The 26,828-nt window shown below is 32.6% G+C and overlaps 1 protein-coding gene and 1 long non-coding RNA gene across 8 annotated transcripts; one reads left to right on the top strand and one right to left on the bottom strand.

Annotated features, from left to right (window-relative positions):
• The first annotated feature begins 11,382 nt into the window (after nucleotides 1-11,382).
• Nucleotides 11,383-13,376, top strand: LOC127106408 (uncharacterized). 2 transcript variants are annotated; one of them, XR_007795384.1, is made up of 3 exons: nucleotides 11,383-12,063; nucleotides 12,238-12,275; nucleotides 13,153-13,376. It is a non-coding gene; the product is annotated as an uncharacterized LOC127106408 (long non-coding RNA). The 2 variants fall into 2 exon arrangements; XR_007795383.1 differs by having other exon boundaries at nucleotides 11,383-12,076.
• A 1,656-nt stretch (nucleotides 13,377-15,032) lies between these two features.
• On the bottom strand, nucleotides 15,033-19,501 carry LOC127107670 (uncharacterized). Of its 6 annotated transcripts, XM_051044982.1 has the most exons (7): nucleotides 19,251-19,494; nucleotides 19,033-19,068; nucleotides 18,845-18,898; nucleotides 18,712-18,757; nucleotides 18,540-18,570; nucleotides 18,384-18,451; nucleotides 15,033-15,307 (listed from the first exon to the last, which is right to left on the bottom strand). In XM_051044982.1, exons 1-6 carry the CDS (start codon nucleotides 19,301-19,303, stop codon nucleotides 18,426-18,428), a joined length of 246 nt encoding a protein of 81 aa, XP_050900939.1. In that variant the 5' UTR covers nucleotides 19,304-19,494; the 3' UTR covers nucleotides 15,033-15,307; nucleotides 18,384-18,425. The 6 variants fall into 6 exon arrangements, with proteins under 6 accessions (XP_050900939.1, XP_050900937.1, XP_050900933.1 ...); XM_051044980.1 differs by having other exon boundaries at nucleotides 18,712-18,727; nucleotides 18,845-19,068; nucleotides 19,438-19,501; XM_051044976.1 differs by having other exon boundaries at nucleotides 18,712-18,898.
• Nucleotides 19,502-26,828: the final 7,327 nt, after the last annotated feature.

Below are 26,828 nucleotides of genomic sequence, written 5' to 3'. Positions count from 1 at the left end.
AGATTGTCTGCGGTATTAAAGTTGTACAACTTAAAGGCGGGCAATGGATGGTCGGATAAAAGTTTCACAGCGTTATTAGCCCTTTTGAAAGATATGCTTCCTGAGGATAATGTTCTTCCCAATCGAACATATGAGACCAAAAAGATGTTGTGCTCTATTGGCATGAGCTATGATAAGATACATGCATGTCCAAACGATTGCGTTTTGTTTCGAAATGAGTATGCATCGTTAAATGAGTGTCCTAAATGCGGTGTCTCGCGATTTAAGAACAAGTTGTCTCCAGCAAAAGTCTTGTGGTATTTTCCTGTTATTCCGAGATTTAGACGCATGTTTCGTAGTGAAACCGATTCAAGACACTTGACCTGGCATGCAGATGAAAGAATTATAGATGGAAAGTATCGACATCCGGCAGATTCACCACAGTGGTTGAAAATTGATAATGATTATCCTGAATTTGGAGAAGAATCAAGAAACCTTCGCTTGGCATTATCTACTGATGGAATGAACCCACACGGTATCCAGAGTATCTCACACAGTACATGGCCTGTGATTATTATGATTTATAACCTACCTCCATGGCTATGTATGAAGCGTAAGTACATGATGTTGTCTATGTTGATTTCTGGACCTAAACAACCAGGGAATGACATAGACGTGTACTTGAAGCCCTTAATCGAAGATTTAAAGATTTTGTGGGAGACCGGTGTGGAGGTTTATGATGGATATAGGAAAGAAAGTTTCAACTTGAGGGCGATGTTGTTTGGCACAATTAATGATTTTCCAGCATACGGAAATCTATCAGGGTATAACATAAAAGGTCAATGTGCGTGTCCTATTTGTGAAGATAAAACAGATTGGAAGCGCTTGGAGTTTGGTCAGAAGAATGTCTTTCTCGGTCATCGGAGATTCTTAAATTCAAATCATCACTACCGTGGATGGAGACAAGCGTTCAATGGAGAGACAGAACAAGGCAGAGCTCCACCTATATTGACGGGTGATCAAATTTTTGAAAAGGTGAAAGATTTGGATACTCAGTTTGGCAAGCCTTTTGCCCACACACTTGTCAAAAGTGGGTGGAAGAAGAGGTCAGTTTTTTTTGAATTGTCGTATTGGAAGTCCTTGTATGTGAGACATTTTCTTGATGTTATGCATATTGAAAAAAATGTATTTGAAAGTGTTATTGGCACGTTACTCAATATACAAGGAAAGTCTAAGGATGGCCTTAAGGCAAGAAAGGACTTGATAGCGATGGGAATAAGAACTGAATTAGGACCCTTGAAGAAAGCAAAACGAACATATCTACCGCCTGCTGCTTATACTCTATCTAGAAAGGAGAAAAAAACATTGTGTAAGTTTCTAAGTGAAGTTAAAGTTCCAGAAGGGTACTCTTCAGATATTAGAAGACTTATGTCTATGAAAGACCTCAAGTTAAAGAGTTTAAAGACCCATGATTGCCATGTTATAATGGAACATTTTCTCCCAATAGGTATACGTTCTATTCTTCCAGAAAAAGTAAGAAGCTCTATAACTAAGTTGATTTCTTTCTTCAAGTCAATTTGCAGTAAGGTGATCAATCCTGCGATCTTACCAATGTTGCAAAAAGAAATTGTTATTACTTTGTGTGAGCTTGAAATGTTTTTTCCTCCATCATTTTTTGACATAATGGTACATCTAGTTGTTCATCTTGTGAAAGAGACACAATTGTGTGGACCAACTTATATGAGATGGATGTACCCTGTTGAACGTTATATGAAAATATTAAAAGGGTACGTGAAGAACCGAAGTTGACCAGAAGGTTGTATGGTTGAAAGATACATTGTTGAAGAAGCGATTGAGTTTTGTACTGAATATTTGTCTAATGTTCAGTCAATCGGACTCCCCAAGTCTCAGCTTGTCGAAAAGAAAGAAGGAAAAAATCTAATTGGAAATAAAATCGTGGCAGTATCAAGGGTCGAACGGGATCAAGTGCATTTGTATGTTCTGCACAATGAGAATGAGGTTGAGCCGTATGTTGAAATTCACAAGGATGTTCTCCGAGGTTTAAATCCCAATAGAAATGAAAATTGGATAGTACGAGAGCATAATCGATGTTTTATACCTTGGTTTAAGGATCATATTTATTCAAAGTATTATTCAGATCCCGCTTCAATAACAGAAAGGTTGAGATGCTTAGCATATGGTCCAAGTTTCCATGTTTTTTCTTATAGCGCATACGCGATTAATGGATACACATTTTATACCAAAGAACAAGATGATAAAAGTACTATGCAGAATAGTGGTGTCACCGTGGTAGCTGAAGCAATGCACATATCAAGTGTGAAGGACTTAAACCCCAAATTTGCAAATCTGTCGTATTTTGGTGTTATCGAGCGCATTTGGGTGTTTGATTATGAGAAGTTTCAGATTCTTATATTTGGTTGCAAGTGGGTTGAAAATAATAACGGCATTCGAATGGATAAGTCAGGATTTTTGCAAGTGGATCTTAATAGGGTGGGATACAAAGATGAGTCTTTTATTCTAGCCTCTCAAGCTAGACAAGTGTTCTATGTCAATGATCCGAAAAGTACGAAATGGTCTATAGTTCTTTTTTCCAACAAAGTAATTGATGAAAACACTGGAGATCAAGGTGATATTGATGTTGAGATTGAATCGTTTACCAGAAATGATCAAGATGAGAATATTATATCAAATGATTCATATATTAGAAATGATCATAATGAGGGTATTTGGATCAATCCAACCGTCCGTGTTGTTAAGAGACATGTAGAACATATTCCAACCAAGAAAAGAAAGAGAACTTAGTGAAAAAGGTACAGGTCAAATGATTTTAATTGTGCTATTTATTACAGGTAAAATGACTTTTATGATTTTAATTGTTTTTACATTTGTCATCTGATTTTAATTGTTTTCTTTATTACAGGTAAAATGGCTATTATGAAGTCAATCATTCGTGCAAGGGGCAAGGGATACTCGAAAGTATCAATTGATATTTGTTTAGATGGAGATGTTCCATTGTCGTCAAGCCTCATTCGCGTAAATGATGATGCTGGATATTTGAAAGTATCCCTCTACGACAATGGAACATGTCCATCTAAACAAATATCAATTCTATCTTCAAAAGATAAGAGACCAAAAATATAAGGGGATTACGCAGCAAATCGAGTCAGTTGCATAAAAAAAAAGGTATAAACACAATTATATGATATTTATGCATAGAAAATTTTAATTCTTGATCTTATACATCACCTAACTAATTTTATGATATTTTAGGTTCATGCTATTGATATTGAACAAAAAGAGGTTGTTGCTAAGAAGACTGCTGCTAGCAAAAAAAACATACATCTCAGAGATGCTTTTGCTACTTAGTTTTATTTCTTTTTAAGTTATGAATTGGTTGTATATAGAATCTTTAGAAGTTAAACGATTATATATCAGTGGATTGTTGTATATGTATGGATTGTTGTATATAAGGCTTGTTGAATGCAATGTGTGAAAAAGGGCTTCAAATTATATAGTTTTGGGTGTACTACTTCAATATACAGGTTGTCTAAAATAAATAAATAAATATAGCGCTTTTTAAAAAAAAAATTTAAATAACCACCCACTTTAGAGGGCGCTTTTACTGGAAAGCGCCCTCTAAAGTGGAAACATTTAAGGGTTTAGAGGACACTTTTACTGGAAAGCGCCCTCTAAACCCTTAAAAGTTTCCACTTTAGAGGGCGCTTTCCAGTAAAAGCGCCCTCTAAACCCTTAAATGTTTCCACTTTAGAGGGCGCTTTTTTGAAAAAGCGCCCTCTAAAGTGGCCCTTAAAGGGCTTAAAGAGCCACTTTAGACAGCGCTTTCACTAGGAAAAAAAGCGTTGTCTTTACCTATGCCAGCGCCAGATTAGAGGGCGTTTTAAAGCGCTGTTATAGGCCAAAAAAAGCGCTCTCTTTTCCCTTATTTGGCGTAGTGATCTTTACCAAATTAAATTTATTAAAATAGCTAATATTGAAAAATAGTATCTACTTACAATTTTTCAGCCACTTCGTGTGTAGTCTTTGATGTGAACTTGCCACCTGGTCTTTGACATGCTCTCTTCCATTTATTATGGTGTGGTGGTGGAGATGGATTGCGATAAAGGCTTCTAGGAGGATCTTTCAGCTCTAGTTCCTTTTGTTTTCTTTTTTCATTAATCATTTTTTGTTCAAGTTTATCATATCCTCCACGAGATAATCTATGTGGATAAATATTTCTAGCTTTATTCGCCTTTCATGTTTGGATCTTAGCCAAGAAATCAGGAGTGGTGCACGACTTTACAAAATTCTCCCAAACTTTCTTATCAATAAATGGATATTTCACGTATGGAGACTCTGATTTATCATTTGGATATTTAATATAATCACATATGAGTTGTGTCTTAAAGCCCCTCACCAGCATACCCAAGCTATTTCTTTCCATCATACTATCCTATGGAACAATGAACACTTCTTATGTTTACATAATTGAGTTGATATTAATATTAAACCAAAAAAATAAATGGTCATCTATACTTGTAAAACAAATCATAAAATTTATAATAAATACTGCAATATCGATCCATATGCTATCTTTTAAATCATCGTCAACATCGTACCAATTATCTATCAAAATACTCATTTTGCTTCTACCTTGTACTTTCACGTAACCCCTAAAATCATCAGTATGTTCACCATAAGCCTTACCAGTTCTTACATCAAAATTAACTAGGAAGCGAACACCACTTTCATGGGATTTTGTCACATTGGTCAACATCGTGGCATCACTAGTTTTTCTTTTACTTTTTATACTAATAGAGGTTGTAGTAGAGGTTATATGAGAGGTGCTAGTTAAATTGCTCATGTCTGTGTAAATTAAGAAAAATAGCAACATATAATAGAGACACCAACATGAACTTCAAAGCCACATCACGCAACACTTCATCCAAAATGATTCAGATTATAGAAACATACTAACTAAAAATATAGTTCTTACTAACTAAGCACCAAGTTATGATAAATCATCATGGATCATACCTTTTCAAGAAAAACAACATTTCAAGAAAAACAAAACTATTTCTAGTTACGTAACACCATTTCTATTTTGTAAGAACTATGGATAGTATATTTTAGTGATGAGTAGATTAATTAATAATTAAAAATAATATAATATACACAAAATAAAAAAAGTATTTGAAAATATTAATTTGAAAACATTGATGCAAAAGATATTACCCATCAGTTGTGCCATGTAACCGAGGGATAATTCAAATTAAATTAAAAAAAGTTAATAGAAAAAAAAGGCATTTGAAAAGATTAACTTCGTAATTCAAAATAAATAAATAAAAGGAAATGGGAAATGCGCCAAGTGAGAAATAGTGACCCTAAACCAATTGAAAAAAAACGTAAAATATAGTATCTGAGATTCAAAGGGAGGTCCCTGGTAGTTATATTCCCTCGGACTTATACGCCAGTTTTTGGTTAGTCAAGGTGGATGCTTTTTCATGAAATGTATAATTTGTAGTAGATATTTTAAACATTGCACGAAACATATGATCAATATAAAAAAAAATTAAGAACGATTTTTCATAAGGTAAACCCAACAATAACGAGTATAATCATCAATAAACGAAACATAATATCTAGATCCACCTTTGGTAATAACCGATGATGGACCTCATACACCACACACCATAGTGAACCAAGTCAAATAATGCATATGAAATATAAACACTTTTATTAAAAGGTAAAGTTTACAATTTTGCAAGTTTACTAGTTTGTAACTTTCCTAAAGCTCCAATAGAAGTCAAGTACTTTAATTTAGAAGCAAATATATGTCATAGATGGAAATGCCATAATTAAAAACTAGAAGATGAATAATTCAAACAAAAAAAGCTAATGAATCAGTAGTGGAAGTAGAAGTTGAGGCTGTAGTATTTGAGACTTTCTAACTCATCCAAAACATAAATCCCCTTTATCTACAACCTGTTCTAATCAGTCTTCCGGAATGTGGATCTTACACACAACAAAAAATGGAATAAAATGTAATAGAATAACTAAAATCACACAATGACTAATATAAGCAAGACTCAAAGTAAGACTAGGAATATAATAAACATCAGAAAGTGATATATTAGTTGTAGATATAGAACCAATGCCTGCTAATAGCATATGTGTACCATCATAAGTCATATCTAACATAGATGAAGAAAGATTTAAAGAGACAAATGATTTATCATCATATGACATATGATGTGATGCTTCGGAACCAAGGATCCATATCTGATCAACTATAAGAATTAGAACCTTTAATAGAGGAAGCATGCATGGCATGTGGCTGAGTGACAAGAATATTTTGGAGCAACTCTATAATATCAAATATTTGAAAAGTGGTCTCAAATGGACATACATAATTAGAACCAAAACCAATAGTAGTAAAGCATCAACAACATTAGATGATCGATTTGTAAAATTCTTTTTTATTTTCTCTAACAATTCGAGATACTGAGATTTTCAATGACATTTCTTCTTATAAAAAGCACATTCATCAATACTAAGTCCAATTTTACCTTGATATTTTTCTTTGCGAATAAGAGCAACAAAAAAAGATAAGGAGTATAGAGAATTCATTTATTTTGAATTATATTAGAGTGGACCTTAAGTATGATTTCTTCTGCCAATAACTCATTAACAATTGAATCAACATTGGGAAAAGGATTACGGTGTAGAATACTTCCACAGAGACTCTTAAAATAATTCCAAAGAGCCATCAAAAGTTGAACGAGACATTGTTTTTCTATTTGCTCGATGTAAGCTTTGACAATTTTTAATTCCGCTAATTCCATAAGAGGCAATTGATCCCATAAATCAGTCATGGTTGAATGAAATTCTTGAATGGTCATATTGCTTTGTCTAAGAGCCCTAATTTCACTCTCCAACTAGTATCATTTTTCAAAATTAGGCTCTTTATACAAACGTTTCAAAGTATCGCAAACCTCATTAGCATTATCGTATTTTGCTAGTTACACATATATTAATTGAGAAACAAAATTATTAATCAAAGTAAGGATCTTTGAATTACTAACATCTCATGTTTCCAACTTTTTTTCATATGCTGCTTCATCTCTTTTATATGTGGGCTCAACAGAAGTTTCATCGACATAACTCCACATCATTTTTCGTTTCAATTTTTTTTTCATTACATAACTCCAATAATCATAATTTTTTCCATCGAGTTGAACACTAATAGATGGAAGAGAATAATCTTTTTCACTGACCATTACTACTTTTCTAAGAATTTAAAATTCAAACAAATTCAAACTCAGAACCCAAATGAACTTCTATAATTTTTTTTGTGGAGAGAAAAAAAGTAAAGTCATAAACACTAAATTGACGAAACTAATCAATTGAAGAGAAAATATTTTTTTTGTTGAAAATATCCCATTGAGTCAACCTAACTCTTTGATACCATCTTAAATATGCTTGGACCTCATCCCCAAAAGCTAACTCAAAGGGTGAGGTTTGCCTCACATATTTATACAAACAATAACTTGGGAACCTAAGTAATGTGAGACTCAAACAAACTCCAACAATACAAATACCAACTTCAACACTCACCCTTACGCATATTATGGGCCTAGGTAAAATGCATGTATTGCAGTCCTTAACCTGACTCTGATACCATGTGAAGCTAGCGGAAATATACACGAACATATCACACGCTCGAACATATAACATAGTCGCCATCGAACTTTATTTATTCCCGAAGGAAATGGAAAACATCGATAAAACCTGGGGGAAAGAGATATGCTGGGTAAGGAAGTTGGCTATGCAAGGAGAAGGTATTGGCACCCCTAACATCCATGGTACTCCATGGGAACCGTTTTGATTGTTCTTGCTCGAATGGGTGTTATCTAAAGATTACTCACAAAAGAATGGGGAAAGAAAAAGAAATAGACAAAGTGCTCAGTGAGGATTGGGGCCCTCATGCCTACGTATCCTCATAGTGCAATGAGAAATTCAGAGCTCCGTAGTTCAAATAACTAGTGATGGAAGATGAAAAGAAGTGTGATCAAAGTATGGTCTGAACCAAAGAATAGTATTTTGAACTCCAACAAGGGGTGAAAATATGAACCCATGAGTAAAATTGGCTTTTACAAATACGTGGGCTAGCACGGACGCCGCTATAGGGTAAAGCCAAGAACAAGGAGAATTAAGTGTTCAGGAATGATCCAAACAACTCTTGGTTCACAGGGTGACGCAAGATGGAGCACAAAGAGGTAGTGTATTTGGCTCAAAGGTAACAGGTATATCACATGAAGTGAAATGAAGGTAGAATCATGAACGCATCATGGAGATGAACGGAATGAAGTGACCAAAGTCACAGAAATGAAGATTTGTTAACAAGTGATTGAATAAGTGTTGTTTGAAACTAAAGGTAAAGGTGTATTGGAATCCATAGGAGAAATGGGATTTGTATCATAGAGGGAAACAACGTTAACCGATACATGGACTAGCATGACTGCCACTATATGATATTTAGCCAAAAAAGAAGGAATTAAATATCTGGGTATGAGCCAAACAACTCTAGGTACAAATGCGAACTATCGTTATATCGTTCTAAAAGTGTATATATGGAATTCCAAAGGAACTGTGTATTTTGGTGTCAAAGAAATAGTATGTCACTAGGTGGACGATAGGTGACAGATCATGAAAGATATGAGTGGTGTCCTAAGGCAAAAGAAAGAATAATAAATAATTATGCTTGCCAAGGATTCGCATCCTCGTGCCTACGTATTCTCATCGTTTAATGAGAAAATCAAAGGAAACGTAGTTCGTGAAACCACGAGAACAAAGATAGAGGTAAGTGATGAAAAGTATAACTTGTACTAACAAAATGGTATCAAGGTAACCCACAAATGGATAGAACTTGGAATCAAAGAGTAAAATAGGCGTTTACCAATACGTGGGCTAGCATGGCTGCCGCTATAGGGTAAGGCAAAAAATAAAGTGAATTAAATGTCTGGGTATGATCCAAACAACTCTTGATTCACCAGATAGGTTGCCACTACATCGTCCTAAAAGGTTATATGCGGGGCCCAAGGGAAAGTATTGTTGCGTACAAGGAACAATATATCACAGGCTGGGGGCTAGCATGGCTGCCGCTATAGGGTAAGGCAAAAAATAAAGTGAATTAAATGTCTGGGTATGATCCAAACAACTCTTGATTCACCAGATAGGTTGCCACTACATCGTCCTAAAAGGTTATATGCGGGGCCCAAGGGAAAGTATTGTTGCGTACAAGGAACAATATATCACTGGCTGGGAAACAAATAGTTCGAGATCAAAGAAGAAGAATATATTGGATCCATGAAAGAGAATGACTCTGAATCGAAGAGCAAATCGATGTTTAAGCCCAAAAAGACTGAATTAAATGTTTGGGGATGATCCAAACAACTCTCAATTGATAAGGTGGACTTCCGCTATATCGTCCTAAAAGGATGTACATGAAGTCGAAGAAGTATCTTTGATCTTAAAAAGATGGTATTGATTGAATGAAGAATGATTGATTGATAAATAAGGTAGCTCGCGAAGAATATGGATTCTCCTACCTACGTATCCTTATAGTGCAATAAGGAAATCATAGCTTTCGTAGTTAAGCTCACTAGGGTTGAACACAAGATGATTGAGGAGGCAGGAGGAGATGATAAATTGATTGAAAGAGTGGAATAGACTTGATAGTTACTTGGTAAGAACCATATTAAAGTCTATGAGTAAAGGTGGATACGATAAGCAACGAGCCAAATGTCCCGCACCCAAAGATATCCAGAATGAGAGTAGGAAATCTCCAGTCTCATTCCTTCTTTACTACTTAAGGATCGTGACATGTAATTCCTCATCCTAACTTTCAAGTTGCTGGAGAAGAGTCTTTGTTGTTGCTTCTTGTAGTGATGAAAGCCTTTATCAATTGTTCGATTCGAATTGCACTAAAGTCTATGAATGGAGGTGAATACACTGAGCAACTGGGTCAAGCGTCCCGTACCCAAAGATATTCAGAATGAGGGTAGGAATTCTCCAGTCCCATTCCTTCTCCATTTCTTAAGGCTCGTGTCATACAACTTGATTCATGATTTATAAGTTGTTAATGTAGTCTTTTGCTTGTTGCATTGCTTTATGGGGAGAGAGACTTGTCAATCATATGATTTGAATTGTGCTAAAGTCTATGAAGAGAGGAGAATACGATGAGCAACTAGGTCATTCATCTCATACCCAAAGATATTCAGAATGGGGGTAGGAATTCTCTAGTCCCATTCCTTCTCTATTACTTAAGACTCATGCCACACAATTCTAGCTTTGATTTAACAAGCTCTTGAAGATGCCACCTTTGATGTACTTTGTATTATCCATTGCTTGGTATTACTGAAGATGCCTTGATTGAGAATCTTACCTGAGGCCTCGAGCTCCACACCTTACAGAAAAAGTCTTATTAAGTGATCAAGGGTCTTTTGATCACTCAAATTAGACTGTGAGATTATACAATATCAAAGGATTTAACTGATCAAAATTATTTTTGATCAGTTGGAATAAGAGGGTTAGAATTGATTTTGGGAGCTAGGTTAATCCTAATCTAATGGTTATAATTGTTACAAACTATCCTAAGGGTACATTTATTAGGTTAGTCATGGTTTGATTAAAATTCTAAGTCACAATTAATCCTAAGGGAATATGTCATGCAATTATGTGGTTAAAATACCAAAATAATCCCTAAAGGGTAAAATGGTCATATCACAAAATATATCAAATAGAAACAAAATTTAAGTTCCAAAACCTATCTTAAACCTAATTGTTAGAATCTAAAAAAGAATTCTAAAATCACTTAAAATTCCAATTAATCCTAGTTATCATTCTAATATTCTAAAAATTAAAACCTAATTATCTAAGATCCTAATGATTCTTAAAAACAATTAACTAATTAAGCTAGTCCTAATTAAACCTCTAATTAATCCTCAAATTCTCTAACTAGACTTAATCAATTTAAAAATATAATTAAACTGATGTATTAATATTTCTAAGAACAAAACTATTAAACCAAACAACTTATTTCTAAAAATCTACTCTCCTAATTAATTCCTAATATTCTAATTGATCTAGACTTCTAATTAACTTAAGTTCTACAAAAATCATGCTTAACTAATCTAATAATTCTAATTATCCTAACATGAATTGATCAAAAGTAAAAGGGGGTAAAACCTGGAAATGGGGTTTAGAAAGATGCACTTGGGCTTATGGTTGCTGGCCCACAAGAAGCTTCATTGACATGGCCTGTTGTGTAGCAATGGAGGTGCATGGATTGATAAGGGTGGGTAAGAAAACTCGGCCCAAGTTTGCAATTGATGACCCGAGTCTCACATGTCTGAATCCGCATCCACATACTAAGTTCATAGGTCAGATGACTTCACTCCCTCACGTCCAAAACGTTCTGACATGCTCCGATCAAACGATGGCTCCGCCATGGATTTCTACTGAGGACGCGATTCGACCTTGTCTTCATTACTTCGTGTGCAACCAAACACCAAACGCCATGGAAAAAGATTTGAGAACTCGGTTTCACCATCTCACGAAGAATCAAGAACGAATCTAATCCGTATTCAAATTCGCTGCAACAAACACCGAAATTGAATCGTTCAAAGGATTTTCAGATTACTACGACACGATGGCTCCAACAACAAACTTCTTCGATCTTTGCTCTTCTCCTCTGCTTGCTTTGTTGCGGTGGACGATGAAGAAGTTAATACTGTTATGAAGAAAAACTGAAAGTTAAGATGTTAATTGGTTAATCTAAAATGCGAGTACTAAAATTCTGAGTACAGGTTATTTTGGTTGTTATTGTTGCTACTAATTTTCCTTTGTCCTGCCATGCTTGTTATTTATAAGTTGTTACCGATTTGTTTAGTTAAGTGATGTTAGATTAGTTTGTTAGTTATTCCAACTGCTACGACTAGCTAATGCAGATTACGGGTTGCAGGTTGTGTGCATGATGTGGAAGTGGCTGCTTGCGGATCGAAGGTAACCTGTAAATGTAGGTTCTATGTTGATCAGTTACTTGGCAAATGCAAGTTCTGTTAACCTCATCTCTTACTGTTAATTGATTCTTGTTATTTGTTAGCTTTTTGGTTTGAGTTAATTGAAAATCAGTTAGAAGAACCTCAAATGAAATTGGCTTTTGGTTCTGTTTTGCAGGGATGTGCTTCTAAGTCACGATTATACCACCAACTGCCGTAAGTCGGCGAAACTTTGGTGTTAACTTGGATTTAATGGGTTAAAAAAACAGTTAGTCAATCCAAGTAGTGAGTTGGATGTTAGTTGAACAATTTTGAATGTGATGAGTTAGTTAAATGTTAAAAAAGTTAATATGCTAAACTGATTTGTGTTAATTGTTAATTTGTTTTTTTTTTTACTGTGATGTGAAAAGCTCCAATGATGCAGTATGTTTGTTCTGTTAATTATTAAACTAAGTTGGTTGTTAAATGTTTTTGCTGTTAGTTAAAAGTTAAAAGTTAGCTCGGTTAATTAGTGAAACTCGGTCTCTATTAGTGAAATGTGAAAATGCTAAACCTCTTAGTGAAAATACAATTTGTTCGTTAATTTTTCTGTTACATGGTTTCAATTAGTGTGAATGAAGTTGAATGAAATGGTTCGGCGATGCTATGCTATGAGTTATGGCAGGGTCTGTATGTCGGTATGCATTGGATTACTGATTGATGCACGACATACTTGAAATTATTTTTGTGGTTTTGGCAATATGATGTGCTATACATGGTTTGACATATGCTAATGCTTGAGAAAAAACTGTTAATCATCAACTAAGTTATTGTAAAGTGGATTTGGATTGATGAATGTGTATGTTAGAGAAATTAGCTGAATTTGGAAAATAGTTAGTTAGTAATTGACGAAAATGTTAATTTGTGCTTTCAATGTTAGAATCTGAAAAAAATTAGAAACCGAAATTCGCTTGCTGTTAATTTGTTGTATGCTGAAAAATGTGATGAGTTTCTATGGGTCTGTTACAACATGACGCAGGTGGAACTTTAATGAGCTATTGTTAAAAAGATGCAAGTGAATTTCATTTGATTTTTTTTGTTAATTTCGTTGCAGGTTGAAACGAATTTTGCAGGTGAATGCCATGGTGATGAATTGGAGGGGAACTCATGTGGATTATCCATGAAAATGGGGGGTTAGATCTAGATTCGTAATGTTGTAATATTTGTAACTATTGGTTTGAAAATGCAATGGGAATGATTATAATTTGAATGTTGGAAACGATGAATATATGTACGGAAGTGGTATAAAAAAAAGGTTGAATGATGCATGGTTATGTACTCCCTCCGTTTTTTATTATAAGTCGTTTTTGACTTTTCACACGTATTAAGAAATGTAATAATTATGGTATGAAAAAGATAAATTAGGAGAGATTTTACAAAATTATCCTTCATTAATGATATTGGAAAGACAAATTAACATAATTGAAAGGAGAGAGAATAATAAATATTTAAGGGTATAATAGGAAAAATAACATTAATGATTCATTGGTATTATAAAACGACTTATATTGTGGTACAAAATATTTTTTCAAAGTGACATATAATAAAAAACGGAGGTAGTATTGATTATGGAATGATTATTGAAATTGGTTTAGGAATTGTAAAGTTGAATTGAATGTATGGTTTTGAAATTGAATCGGAATGATGTATGGTTTGGAAATTGAATCGGAATGATGTATGGTATTTGGTATGAGAATGGCTTGCAAAATTTTTAAAGATTTGAATGAATGGATTTGGTAATGGGAATTCAAATGGAAATGGTTTCACTTTGAATTAAAAATGGTTTATGGGATAATTGTAATTTGTGATTTATGTATGGAATTTAAATATTTAGAAGTAATGGAATTCAGTTTGAAGTGGTGTATGAACATGATCTATGCAAAATGAATATGGGTTAAAATGGTTTAAAATAAACACGTATGGACAATAAACATGGTTTAACGAAGTTTAAGTGAGGATGGGCATGGTTATGACTAATAAATTGATGTTGGTTAGATGGTTGACGTTAGTCCACTGATTGACCAAAAAGTCAATAGTTGACCAGAAGTCAACTTAGGTGAAAATGTGTATTTTTGAGTGGACAATTGAAATTGGACGTGGATCACAATGCCCTGAACCAAATGAAATATTCCATGCTATCAAACCAAATGGACATTAATCAAACAAAAGGTCATGAAAATGTAAAGCCCTAAATGAGCTTTTAATCAAGCAATTAGGACCACGAATCTTAATCAAGCGAATGAATCATCCATAATGGACCAGATGAATAAAATGCACACACAATGGATGATAATGCCACAACCATTATCTAGGGTTTCCACCCCCTCAAAGCAAACCACAAGGTTCACAAGCCTCAAAACCAAGAACTAGCGTTTTGATGAAGATTTAATCAAAAGGTCAACCAAGCACAACACCTGAATACCAACTATCCATGATTAGGGTTTCAAACAAAGCACAGAGCCCCACAAGCAACATCTCAAACCAATGGGCCCACAATGAGAGTTTAGATGATCAAATCAATTCACAAAAAGTAAATCATAAAGTCCCATAGTAGAATAGTAAAAAGTTAGGGTTTTGATGCCCAGATGAATGCCAAGTTGTGATCTCCTTGTACTCAATGTCCCCGAGATCAAGAAAATAGGTTTTATCCAAAAATGCTTCCATATGATAATCCTTACCACACTTCTAGGGCTTGAACCACAAGTAAACCCTAACTTTGCAAGTCGTAAGCCTTGAATCTATGATACTTGTTAGCAGGTGTTGATGATGAATGAATGATGCACATGAATGAGGCATGAACGTGTATAGATGGATCTCAAGTTATAGGTTAGATGAAAAGTAAATACGGAGGACAAACTTTGGGGTACAACACCATGTTAACATAAGATAAGAGATTCCAGGGTTAACATTAGAATGACAAAAAATTCTGTAGAATAAAGATTACAATGGAGTATAAATACTAGATAATAGAAAAAGACTAAACTACCCTTACTAATATATAATATAATATAATAATATTATCTAACAATGGGCGGTTTGAAAATCTAATAGTAAAAGATTCATGAGAGAACCTCAAATTAAGAAGTGTATAGAGCATGTAGATCTTTGTTTGGTCAGAAGTAGACAATTCCGCATTTCAGGGCATCAATCACCGTTTGCTTCAATCATACAATGCACAACACGCCGCACCACGCATGAATTGTTTCAACCTATCATGATATATAAGAATAAAACACATCATTTTAGATATTCAAATTCATTATCTCTACCCCATATCGATTGTATCGAGAACTTGCAGATTCGATTCAAGATCTTATCTCACTGTTTCATCAAACACTCTTGTTCCTCAGTGGAACACTAACCATTACTTTTTTTAAAGAAAAAAATAAAAAATAATAATATTAGAGTACACTATTAAAATGAAATTGTAAGTGTCTTTTAGTTTTTAATTTTGATTTGGAACTCTAAATTGATGAAATATTAAACTATTCATCTAAGATCTTACATAATTCAATTAATTTTATTGGATTCCAAATAACTTTATTAGATATCTTGATATTTTAGTTTAGTAGTTTCTCATATTATATATTATATTATATATTATATATATAATATATTATATATATATATATATATTATATATATATATATATATATATAATATATATAATATATATATAATATATTATATATATATTATATATAAGAGTGTAATTTTTATTTTACACGTCCGTGTCATCAAATATTTTTACTAGAGCGCGCTCTAGTATTATCCTGTTGAAGTGTGTTTCTTTTTATTTATTCATTCTCTATTTCGCCCTGTTGAGGCATGTAACATCTTTCTCCTCCGACAACTTCCTTCTATTCTTGTGAGTGTTTTTACTTTCCAAGTTGCTTTGGATGTGTAGTGTTATGTCTGTGTAGTGTTGAGTCTTAGCTAGTTTCAGCCTCTTTTTCTTGTTCTTTATCTTCCTCCTCCTCCTCTGTTCTTGGGCTATCATCCTTCTTATCTCCTCACTGGGTTTTATTTTGAGAATCTTGTGAGTCTTGCGAGAATCTATAAATCATTGCAAGAAAGGATTTTTTCAAAAGGTTCCTCTTTGGGATTAACTATGGGATATCCTGGAGAAATTTTGCACCAAGAAATTGGGTGATAAAATTGGAAGTAAAGTTGGGCAGGTCTTGACATCTAATTTTTACATGATCACCGAATAGGAAAAAACCCTCAAGAGACTGGATGAATGGAGAAAAAAGGTCTTTGGGAACCTAACTTCCAACAGGAAGATGCTAAGGAATATCTGAACAAAATTCAGAGGAAAGGCGAGTATCCTAACCAACAAAGGCGTATTAGGATGGCTGAAGACCTAATGGAGAAGACCCTCAATCAAGAGGAAATATGATGGATCCAACGGGCTAAGAGCACCTGGCTCTACGAAGGCGATAAGAACACTAAATATTTTCACCTAAAAGCTAGCCAAAGAAGAGTAAAAAACAACATTCATGCTATCAAAGATGGGGATGGAAATTGGAAAAAAGACAATGAGATCATAGGAAAAATATTCATGCATTACTTTCATACTATTTTCATGGCAGAAGAAAACTAGAACAAATATGATATCTTTGAGGTGGTCAGAAAAATAATTGACAACAATATGCAGGAGGATATTCAGAGAGTTCATAACTCAAAACATTACTGAAGATATCTCTCAAATGAAGGAATATGCATTGTATGGCCCTGATGGGCAAACAACGTGCTTCTACCAAATCTAATGGGACACTGTTGGCTAAGAGGTGACAAATAATGTCCTCAACATTCTTAACAGTAACAATAACATTTCTCCATTCAACAAAACTTTTATTTGCGTAGTCCCTAAGGTACACAAGCTTACACTTCCCTCCGATGTTCACCCTATATATATTTGTAACGGTATCCTTAAGATTATCACTAAGGCTATATCTAATAGTTTCAAGCATATTCTTAACAACATCATACATCCTAACCAAAGGGCCTTCATTCCTGGTAGGCTTATAACGAATAATATTATTTTAACCTTTGAAGCTTTTCATACCATAAGCAAGAATACTAACACTAACAAATGGTCAAAGCCTATGATAGGCTAGAATGGCCTTTCATAGAAAAAACTCTTAGAACTATGGGCTTCCCTAGTAAGCTGGTGTCCATTGTCATGCAATGCATTAAACTATTTCCTACTCTATTATCATGCAATGCATTAAAACTGTTTCCTACTCTATAACCAAAAGGCCTTTCATATTATAAATTGAAGTCTTCCCGGCCCTTCTTTAAAAGAGCCAGGACTCGGGAAAAATGCATGGATTAACCATTCATAGAAATTCCCCGACTATAACACATATCGTTTTTGCCGATGATAACCTTAGTTTTTTGCAGGGCTTTAGATGAGGAAGCCCATGGAATTTACAATAGTTTTGGAAAGTACCAAGTGGTTTCAGGACAACTTATCAACTACCAAAATTCTACGATGGTTTTCAGCAGCAGAGTTCAGGAAGCTGACAAGAATGAAATCAACAAGTGGATGACCATTCTTAGGAATGAAAGGATGAGAAGCTACTTAGGAATCCATACCCAAGTGGGTACATCTAAGAACCATGAAATCCAATTTATTATGGATCACATCAGGAAGAGAATTACATGGTGGAAAGAGAAACACTTGTTTTATGCTGGTAAAAAAGTGTTGATGAAAGCCATCATACAAGCAATCTCTAACTATGTTATGAGTGTGCTCAAAGTGCCTATGAAGGTTTGTAAGGACATGTAAAAGCTTATAAGACATTACTGGTGGGGTCATACCAAGAATTAGGAAGGGAAAGTCATTTGTTGGGCTATCTAGGAAAAAATAAACAACAACGAGGATACATGGGGTCTGGGGATCAAAACTATGAGCACGGTGAATGAAGCTCTCCTTTCCAAACAGCTATGGAGAATCACCACTAATAGAAATCCTTGATTCACAGGTTCCTAAAGGCAAACTATTTTCCTAAGACAAGTATCCTAGTGCTTACAAGCAAGCAGGGAGGAAGCTACGATTGGAACAAAATCATCCAAACCAAGGAAAAAATATTAAAAGATTGCTCCTGGAGAATAGGCAATGGAAAGTCTACTAAGGTGTGGGAAGATCCTTGGAAGGAAGAGATTGGAATTATGTAAATGGCTATAGCAGCTGAGTCTAAGGTTATTCAGCTTAACAATCATACCCATAACTCCAACCAGAAAAACAAGACAAAAGATAACTACCAAGAGCCAAATACCTGGAATATGAACGGAGCGCACAAGGGCAAAATGCTTGAACATCATACCAACCATCGAGATAAAATCACTAGGAACAATCAAAATAACGAGGATTGACAAGGATATAAGGAGAACAACTACAATAGTCATAACAAGGAGAGCAAAACTAGGAATACCTTGAACATGCAGAACAATCAAACGACCAACCTGGGAAACAACCATAACAATAACATTAATAAGGTGGGAAAGAAAAACAACATAGATCAAAGCAACAAAGGGAAGCATAATATGCAGTATACTATACAAAAAGATGAGATCCTAAAGAGCCATCATAAGGGCAATGCTCACCACAAGGAAGACCAGTCTGACAACAGATACAACAATATCATCAATCCTGATAACAAGGGGGAAATGGAAAACAACAACATAAATGTAAAGAGAGATTATAAGAAAACTATGGAGGAGAAAGGCACAAACCAACCTGGTAACAATAGAAGGATGAAGACTTGTAAAAGAGATGGTACATAGGTGAGAGCTTAAAAGGAGGAGCAAAGTTGGATATTCTCCACATAAATTTTTTGAAAGACATCAACATGCAAATCAACAAATCGCTTAATAAGGAGTTTACATTAGAGAGCAAACTCATGTTAAAATTAAGGGGAAAAATACCTTCGTGAAGAAGAAGAACGATGCCTAGAAGGAGACCTGCAGAAAAGAGAATAACACGCAAGATATCAAAAGCTACAACGAAGAAGATCGCAACACGCACTCTAGAAAAAAAAATCATATATGGGATAGAAAGAAACACATCATTATCAACAAACATTGATGTGAACATGGCCATTCAGGATGAATGTAACGTGGATGATTGGTTCAGAAACACTAACGGTGAAACCATTGGGACGACAATATGGAAGTAGAAATGGTTCTCTAGTGCCATATTTTGAGAAGAAAAAGTGATCTACAACACGATTTAGCTTGTTGAGAAAATGAAGGCGAGTGATATGGAGATACGATCGAATTGCAAAATGGTGGTAAAAATGATTGAGAGAGAGAGAGATGGAAACAACTGACCAAGTATGAGGAAGAAGATGGAAACTCAGTGCAAATTCAAATGATATAGAGAACCAATTTAAGGTTTACAATGACTAAAATTGTACAAAGCCTAAGAAAATTCAACAATTGGACCATAAATCATGTAATTAGAACCGAAAATGGTCTGACCCATTACTTGGCTAAAACAACCATTAAGGATAAAAACCTCATTGTTTTAAACATTGGGCCTCAGAAACACAACATAATTTTACATATGATTATTTCCCAAATTAATTTACTAGGTTATATATTCAAATAGGGATTAGTGAAACAAACAATCGAAATTAGATATAATAAAATTAACTCGACAAAACAAGATGAAAATTGCACAAAGAATAAAAAAAACATAAACTCAATATCAATATCAATCTAAAACTAAAACTCAATAACAACAACTAGACTACAAGATATATATTCATAACTCTGGATAGTATAACAACTATACAACGACAACAATAACATCAACAACTCAAAACAACAACTTATATTAAACAACAACTAAAAAACAATCTCTTAACAAAACTACAACAACATCATCAATAAACATATAACATAAATAAGTTGATACAACAACAATAAGATTAAACCTCTAGGGTTTAGGATCTCAATAATGAGTCTCAATAACAACAACAACAACGTAAATAGACCTATAACATAAATTTGTTTAAACAACAACAACAATATCAAACCTCTAGAATTTAAGATCTTAATAACGGGTCTCAACAACGACAACAACAATGATATCAATAAACCTATAATAAAAATCTATTTAAACATTAGCAATAACAATGAGATAAAACCTCTAGGGTTTTAGGTCTCAACAACATCAACAACAACAAGAAGAACAATATGAGTAGTGATGTTTGACGTAACAGATCTTTGAAGAAGAAGTAAAAGAAAATGAGTTGAAGCTCTGATGAAGAAACAAGAGCACTAAAATGTGTTGTTTAGACCAACGAAACTGGATGCTACAAGGTAATATATATATATATATATATATATATATATATATATATATATATATATATATATATATATATATATATATATATATATATATATATATATATATATCAGAGAAACATATTCACCTTGGTTGGAAAGAAAACAGAGGTGAAAAGCAGCGTACTTTTAGATTAAAAATAAAATATTCAAGAAGGCGTCACTTTTAATGAGATAAAATCATAAATTGAGACTGATGGGATTTAAAGCATGTACATTGAATAGGTTTATCCTTCGGTTTTCAAAATAACCGAAGAAATTTTTTGTATATATTTAAAAAAAAAAACACGGCGCGCCCATAAATTATATCCCAAGTTTTCAATACATGAGGTAAAATCATCGTCATGAAATGTATTATTTGTAGTAATGTCAAATACAATTTTTAGTTTCCTTAAATTAAGGGGAATTATGTTTTTAAATAAAAATAAACTCCCAAATCCTCTCACCTAAATCCTTTTATTATTTTCACTTAATCATTATTTTTTTAATGCTTAATATGTTAATCACATCACTTAATGTTTTAATATGTTCTCGTTTAATTTGTTTTATTGTTTGGATTTGTAGATATATGACAATCCATCATCATATGACAAGGATGTTATTGATAATATCCAATAACTTTGGGCTCAACTATTTTTGCAAATAGCCGAAGAATAACATCAACTTGAAGGGAAAGAAACAAAGAATTCGATAAAAGATGGCGTTTTATAAGAATTGATATTGAATTATTAATTAAAATTATTTTTTATTATAATTTTGTTTTTGAATTTTGATTTACACTCTTTGGTATAATTTCTTAAATTTAAATCAAAAAATTTTAGTTTAATTTTGATGAGTTGAATCAATAATAATTTTTTTGCAGATCTCATATGTGACCTCAACTTGATTTATGATTAAACAGTTATATTATATATATTTTCTCATTCATTTTAGAGAATAATATTTGTTGATGGTTCATTTAAAATCAAATCACACGCGATGTCATTTATAACACTAACTTTAGTAAAGAACAAATGTGATACATACGCTATAGAAACATTATAAGAAAAGTGTATACACCTAATTTAAGAAAAATAATAGGTGTGAAAAGTATGTTTTTAACCAAATAACTCCGTTAAATTTTTAACACCCAATTTTGAAGAAAATTGATATGATATATATGTTCTACATCTTTTTTTTAATGTAAAAATAGGCGTAATAAGTTGGTTTCTAATCAAACTACTCTACATTAAACTTTAACATCGGTTTTTGGAAAAATTAGGTACAATTTGTAAGTGTTTACACCTCTTTGAAGTAGAAAAAAGTGTCGAATTTTAGTTTTAACAACAATATGTAACACTTATAACACCAGTTTATCAACGATATTAAATCGATTTATCATACCCTTTTAAAAATCGGTATCAAAATCATATTTACAATATCGGTAGCAACAACATAAAAAAAAATCAGATATTAAATCTCTAGAAAATTGGTCTTAAATCCCTTATTTACACTATTGCCTATTACTTGGCTAAAAAATCCATTAAGGATAAGAACGTCATTATTTTAAACATCGGGACTTAGACCGAAAAAGATGCAATACTAGGCTACTTATCCTTTTTCAATTTTATTTACTATATCTCCTACTATTTATATTCACACAATAAATTCTATATTCCAAATAAAATTAGATATAGGGTTGAGTTATACTCGAAATTATAAACATAAATTTTATATATTTTTATAAAATAAATTACTAAGAAAGAAGGTGAAAGAATTGCCTCACCCTAAACAAATGAACAATGACAACAACAAAAAAAGACCTAAATTCTGTTTGGGAGTTTGGAGAGGAGGAGAAGAGAAGATTTCGAAAAACAATTTTTTTAAGAAATATTAAGACATGTTTACTATTTTTTGAACAAGAAATTACATAGAATAATAAAAGAATACTTAACATTTACATTATTTTTAAATTTGGGAATATTATAACAACATAAATTATATTTTAAAATTTTCTATAAGTCCTCCCAAACCTTCCAAACCCCTTCTCACACTACTAGAAAAAACACATTTAATGTTGGACGCGAAATACATTTAACCTCGGCTACAGAGGCGAGGTAACAAAGGGCGTCATGAAAAGTGCACACATTACCTCTCGGTTTTAAAATAATTGACGGATATGTGAAACAGTCATGCGTTCGATCTCCAGGGAGACCATTTTGGAATTATGAAATGGCAAAAACACATGTCCCCTACGTTTTATAATTTCACCGACGGATAGAGCACATTTCATCTCGGTTACCTAATAAAACCGATGGGTAAAATATTTTGAGTTTATTAAATTTAATGTGGATTGTTTATTTCACTAAACCCTACACTGAACATATAACTTCTCAAAATTGGTTAGGAAAATAATTATATGAACAATTGTGTTATATTTGAAGAAAAACTTACAATTATTAGTGATTTTGAAGCATCCTGCAAGTCATCATTCATCTCATGTTGTTTTATGATTAAAATCTCTCAAATATTTCAAGTTCTTTATTCAACACTTCCTTTTCTACTAATTCATTCTTGAAAGCATAAAATTTGATGCTTTAAAAAATGAACAAATATGAAAGAAAATTGAATGAAAACTTGAAGTATCAGAGATATTTTAACGATAAAACATCATGAGATGAATTTTAAGTTGCAGAATATTAGAAAAACATTAATCAATATAAGATAAGTTTCAGATACAACATAATTTTACATATGATTATTTTCAAAATCAATTTACTAGGTTATATGTTCAAAAAGGGGTTAGTGAAACAAATAATTAGATATAATAAATTCAACTCGACAGAACAAGATGAGAGCTCCACAAAGAATAAAAAAAAACATAAACTCAATATCAATATCAATCTAAAATTAAAACTCAATAACAACAACTAGACTACAACATATATGTTTTCATAACCTTGGGTAGTAGAACAACTACCCAACAAAAACAATAACATCAACGACTCAAAAACAACAACTTATATTAAATAACAACTCAAAAAAGTTATCTCTTAACAAAACTACAACAACATCATCAATAAACCTATAACATAAATCAGTTGATACAACAATAACATGATTAAACCTCTGTGGTTTAGGGTCTCAACAACAACAACAACATCAACAACATAACTATAACATAAATTTATTTAAACGATAACAACAATATTAAACCTCTACGATTTAGGGTCTCAATAACAGATCTCAACAACAACAACAATATCAATAAACCTATAATAAAAATCTGTTTAAACATTAGCAATAACAACAAGATAAAATCTCTAGGGTTTCGAATCTCAACAACATCAACAACATCAATAAGAACAATATGAGTAGTGATGTTTGACGCACCAAATCTCTGAAGAAGAAGTAAAAGAAAATGATTTGGAGCCCTGATGAAGAAACGAAAGCACTAAACACATAACATCTTCGTATTAAATATGGTATGTTTTTATGACTTTCATTATTTAGGACTCTTCGTTAGGGTTCTGTTTGTGTTGTTTAGACAAATGAAACTGAATGCTACAAGTTAAAACTATATATATCCGAGAAACGTATTCACATCAGTTGGAAAGAAAACTGAGGTGAAAAGTAATGTTCTTTTAGATTAAAAAATAAAATATTCAAGAATGCGTCACTTTTAATGAGATAAAAACATAAACTGAGGCGGATGAGATTTGAAGCATGTACACTGAATAGGTTTACCCATCGGTTTTCAAAATAATCGACGAAATATTTTGTATATATTTTATAAAAAAAATAAGGTGCGTGCAAAAACTATACCTAGGTTTTCAATACGTGAGGTAAAATCGTCGTCATGAAATATATTATTTGTACTAATGTCAAATACAATTTTTAGTTTTCTTAAATTAAGGAGAATTATGTTTTAAAATAAAAATAAACTCCCAAATCCTCCCACCTAAGTCCTTTTATTATTTTCATTCAATCATTTCTTTTTTTTCAAAGATCTCCCATCTCTTTTCCTCCAAACTCTCAAATAAAATCTAAAGCTACAAAAATATTAAAATAAAAATAAAAATAGTCGACCGGGTGATATCTAAAATCAAATTTTTTGTCTTATTAATCAAACTCAATTGATAGTTATAAGAATATCAATTTTTTTAAAGATAAAGTAAAATATTAATAGAAAGGTGAAAATCGCGTAAGTAATTTAGGAAGGTATCCCTTAGCACAAGAGTCCACCTTTGTTGACTTAAAAAACATTATTATGTATAAAAAAATACTCTTCTCATCCGCTTCTTTCACAAAACATTATTAAAGATATTATCGTTGCGTCTCCTCTAAATAAATGAATCAACAATATCTCAAATCATAACAAACACCACGAATTATCTTAATCAACTACCTAAATTCATGAAAAACTTAAACAAGAGCCGAAGATAGCTAAAAATCACCCTAGTTCCACTTATTAATTTTAAAAAATTCTAACAATTATAATACTAGACAAAATAAAAAACAAAACTATGTGCCAAAAAAAATGAGAGCATTGTTGAGCATCCAACTTATAAAAAAAGGATCTTTTTAGATTGTAGACAGTACGGAAGAGATTCGAATTGTGGTTCCTTCCTCCACTTGTTAAAGGAGATATAACAAGACGTTGGATGATGGAAGCAATGTACGTAGTGGCATGTGATTATGTCCAATTGGACCTATAAAGTATAAGTTATCTTAGATCTATGTGCCACATGTGGCTATAAATTGGAAATGGGTATAATGTATTTATTTTATTAATATTATTTAAATCGTTTTTAATTTATAGTTTTTAGTCTAGAGGTAAATTAAACATGGATTTCAAAAAAAAAATTTGATACACATAAATTTTAATAAAATCAATTTAATCACATATAGTTAAGTAAGAATGTTTTATACACTATATAATTCCAATTAATTTCAAACACCGAATTATACATAATGTTAATTTTTGATGTGTGTGTTTAAAGTGCAAATCTTTCGGTAGTTTTTTTGATTATCAAAGAACTATATCCACCATATCATGAGTTTCATTGTGTTTGATTATCTTCAATCTTTCATCTTCATTTAAGGAGTAGTTAGGCATTATCGGAAAGATGTTTCACTTGACGGTTAATTTAAAATAGTCTTTCAACTAGGCAGAATCTTTTGAGGCGTCAAATCATATCTTGTTCTAATAATGCAAGGTGTATTGTGTGTGGGGCAAATAAAGTTGGTTGATCATTTTTTTATTTTATGTGATGTTGCTTCAGTCATATGGTATAGAGTTTCTAGGTGGATTGATCAGTTTGAGCCTCTATTACACTCGATTTTATAGGTGTTTAAGTTGTTTCAGGGTCTAGGTAAAAGGAAACTGACATCTTACAATTTTGTATCGATATGATATTATGTGGTCTAGATTATTAAAAAAAACGAAATAACATTATTTTTTATCGGAAAAGTTTGTCAGTTAATAATTAATTATTAATAATTATTCAGTTTGGTGTGGAAGTGAATACATGCTCATGCACAGTTGTTTCTCTTATTAACTAGCCAGGTATTTAGGGTGGCGCTGGATGATCAGTTTTTGTTTTTGTTTTGTGGATGCCATTGTATCTTCTTCTCTCCAGGTCGGTGTCTCTTGAGGTCTATTTGGTCTCTGGTTTTCGGATAGATAGAACTATTGGATTGATTGGCTTGTGTTTTCTTTTGTTGTAGTTTTGTTGTTTTGCTTTTCTGTTTTGTTGTTGTTTCACACTTCTGAGCTCTTTGTTCCTCTTGTAATTTTCTATAACTTTTATTTTTTTTATATAGTAATATATGATTTCTGCATTGTTATTATAAACAATTATTTTTATTTTATAAATCTAAAACTTAATAATTAGTAAAATGCAGTTATATGAATTAGAAGAATCGCCTTGTTTTAAAGATTATATATTTCTAGTAGGATGGAAGAACAATCATAGAAATCACAAATCAAAAGCTGTTTTCATATGCAATAGATTCTACTATCACCTCACACAGCAGTACCTGGATAACTCCCCCATACAGTTACTTTTCCCATACAATGCATTAATCAGGGGATTTGCTTATACATCCTTCATCTTACAATGCACTTAGGGTTTGCCACGTGAAATACTCTTTTAGGTTTTCGAAAAACTAAAAACACAGAATTTAGTTCTAACTTTTTTTAAGGGTTAAAATATACTCCTAACAATATAATCCAACATATTCATTTCATATGTGTTTTTCTTTAATATAAAAACTATAAATAAATGTATCAACATCTTCTTATACTGTTTTGTCGCGACTGTATAAGACCATTTTTCAAACCTTCCTCACACACTTAAGTGCGTGGAGAGTTGAAAATTGGAAAA

The sequence above is a fragment of the Lathyrus oleraceus genome, chromosome 7, assembly GCF_024323335.1.
Source record: "Lathyrus oleraceus cultivar Zhongwan6 chromosome 7, CAAS_Psat_ZW6_1.0, whole genome shotgun sequence".
Lineage (NCBI taxonomy): Eukaryota > Viridiplantae > Streptophyta > Magnoliopsida > Fabales > Fabaceae > Lathyrus > Lathyrus oleraceus.
The sequence above is the reverse complement of the archived record's forward strand: the minus strand, read 5'-3'. Positions and strand labels throughout refer to the sequence as shown.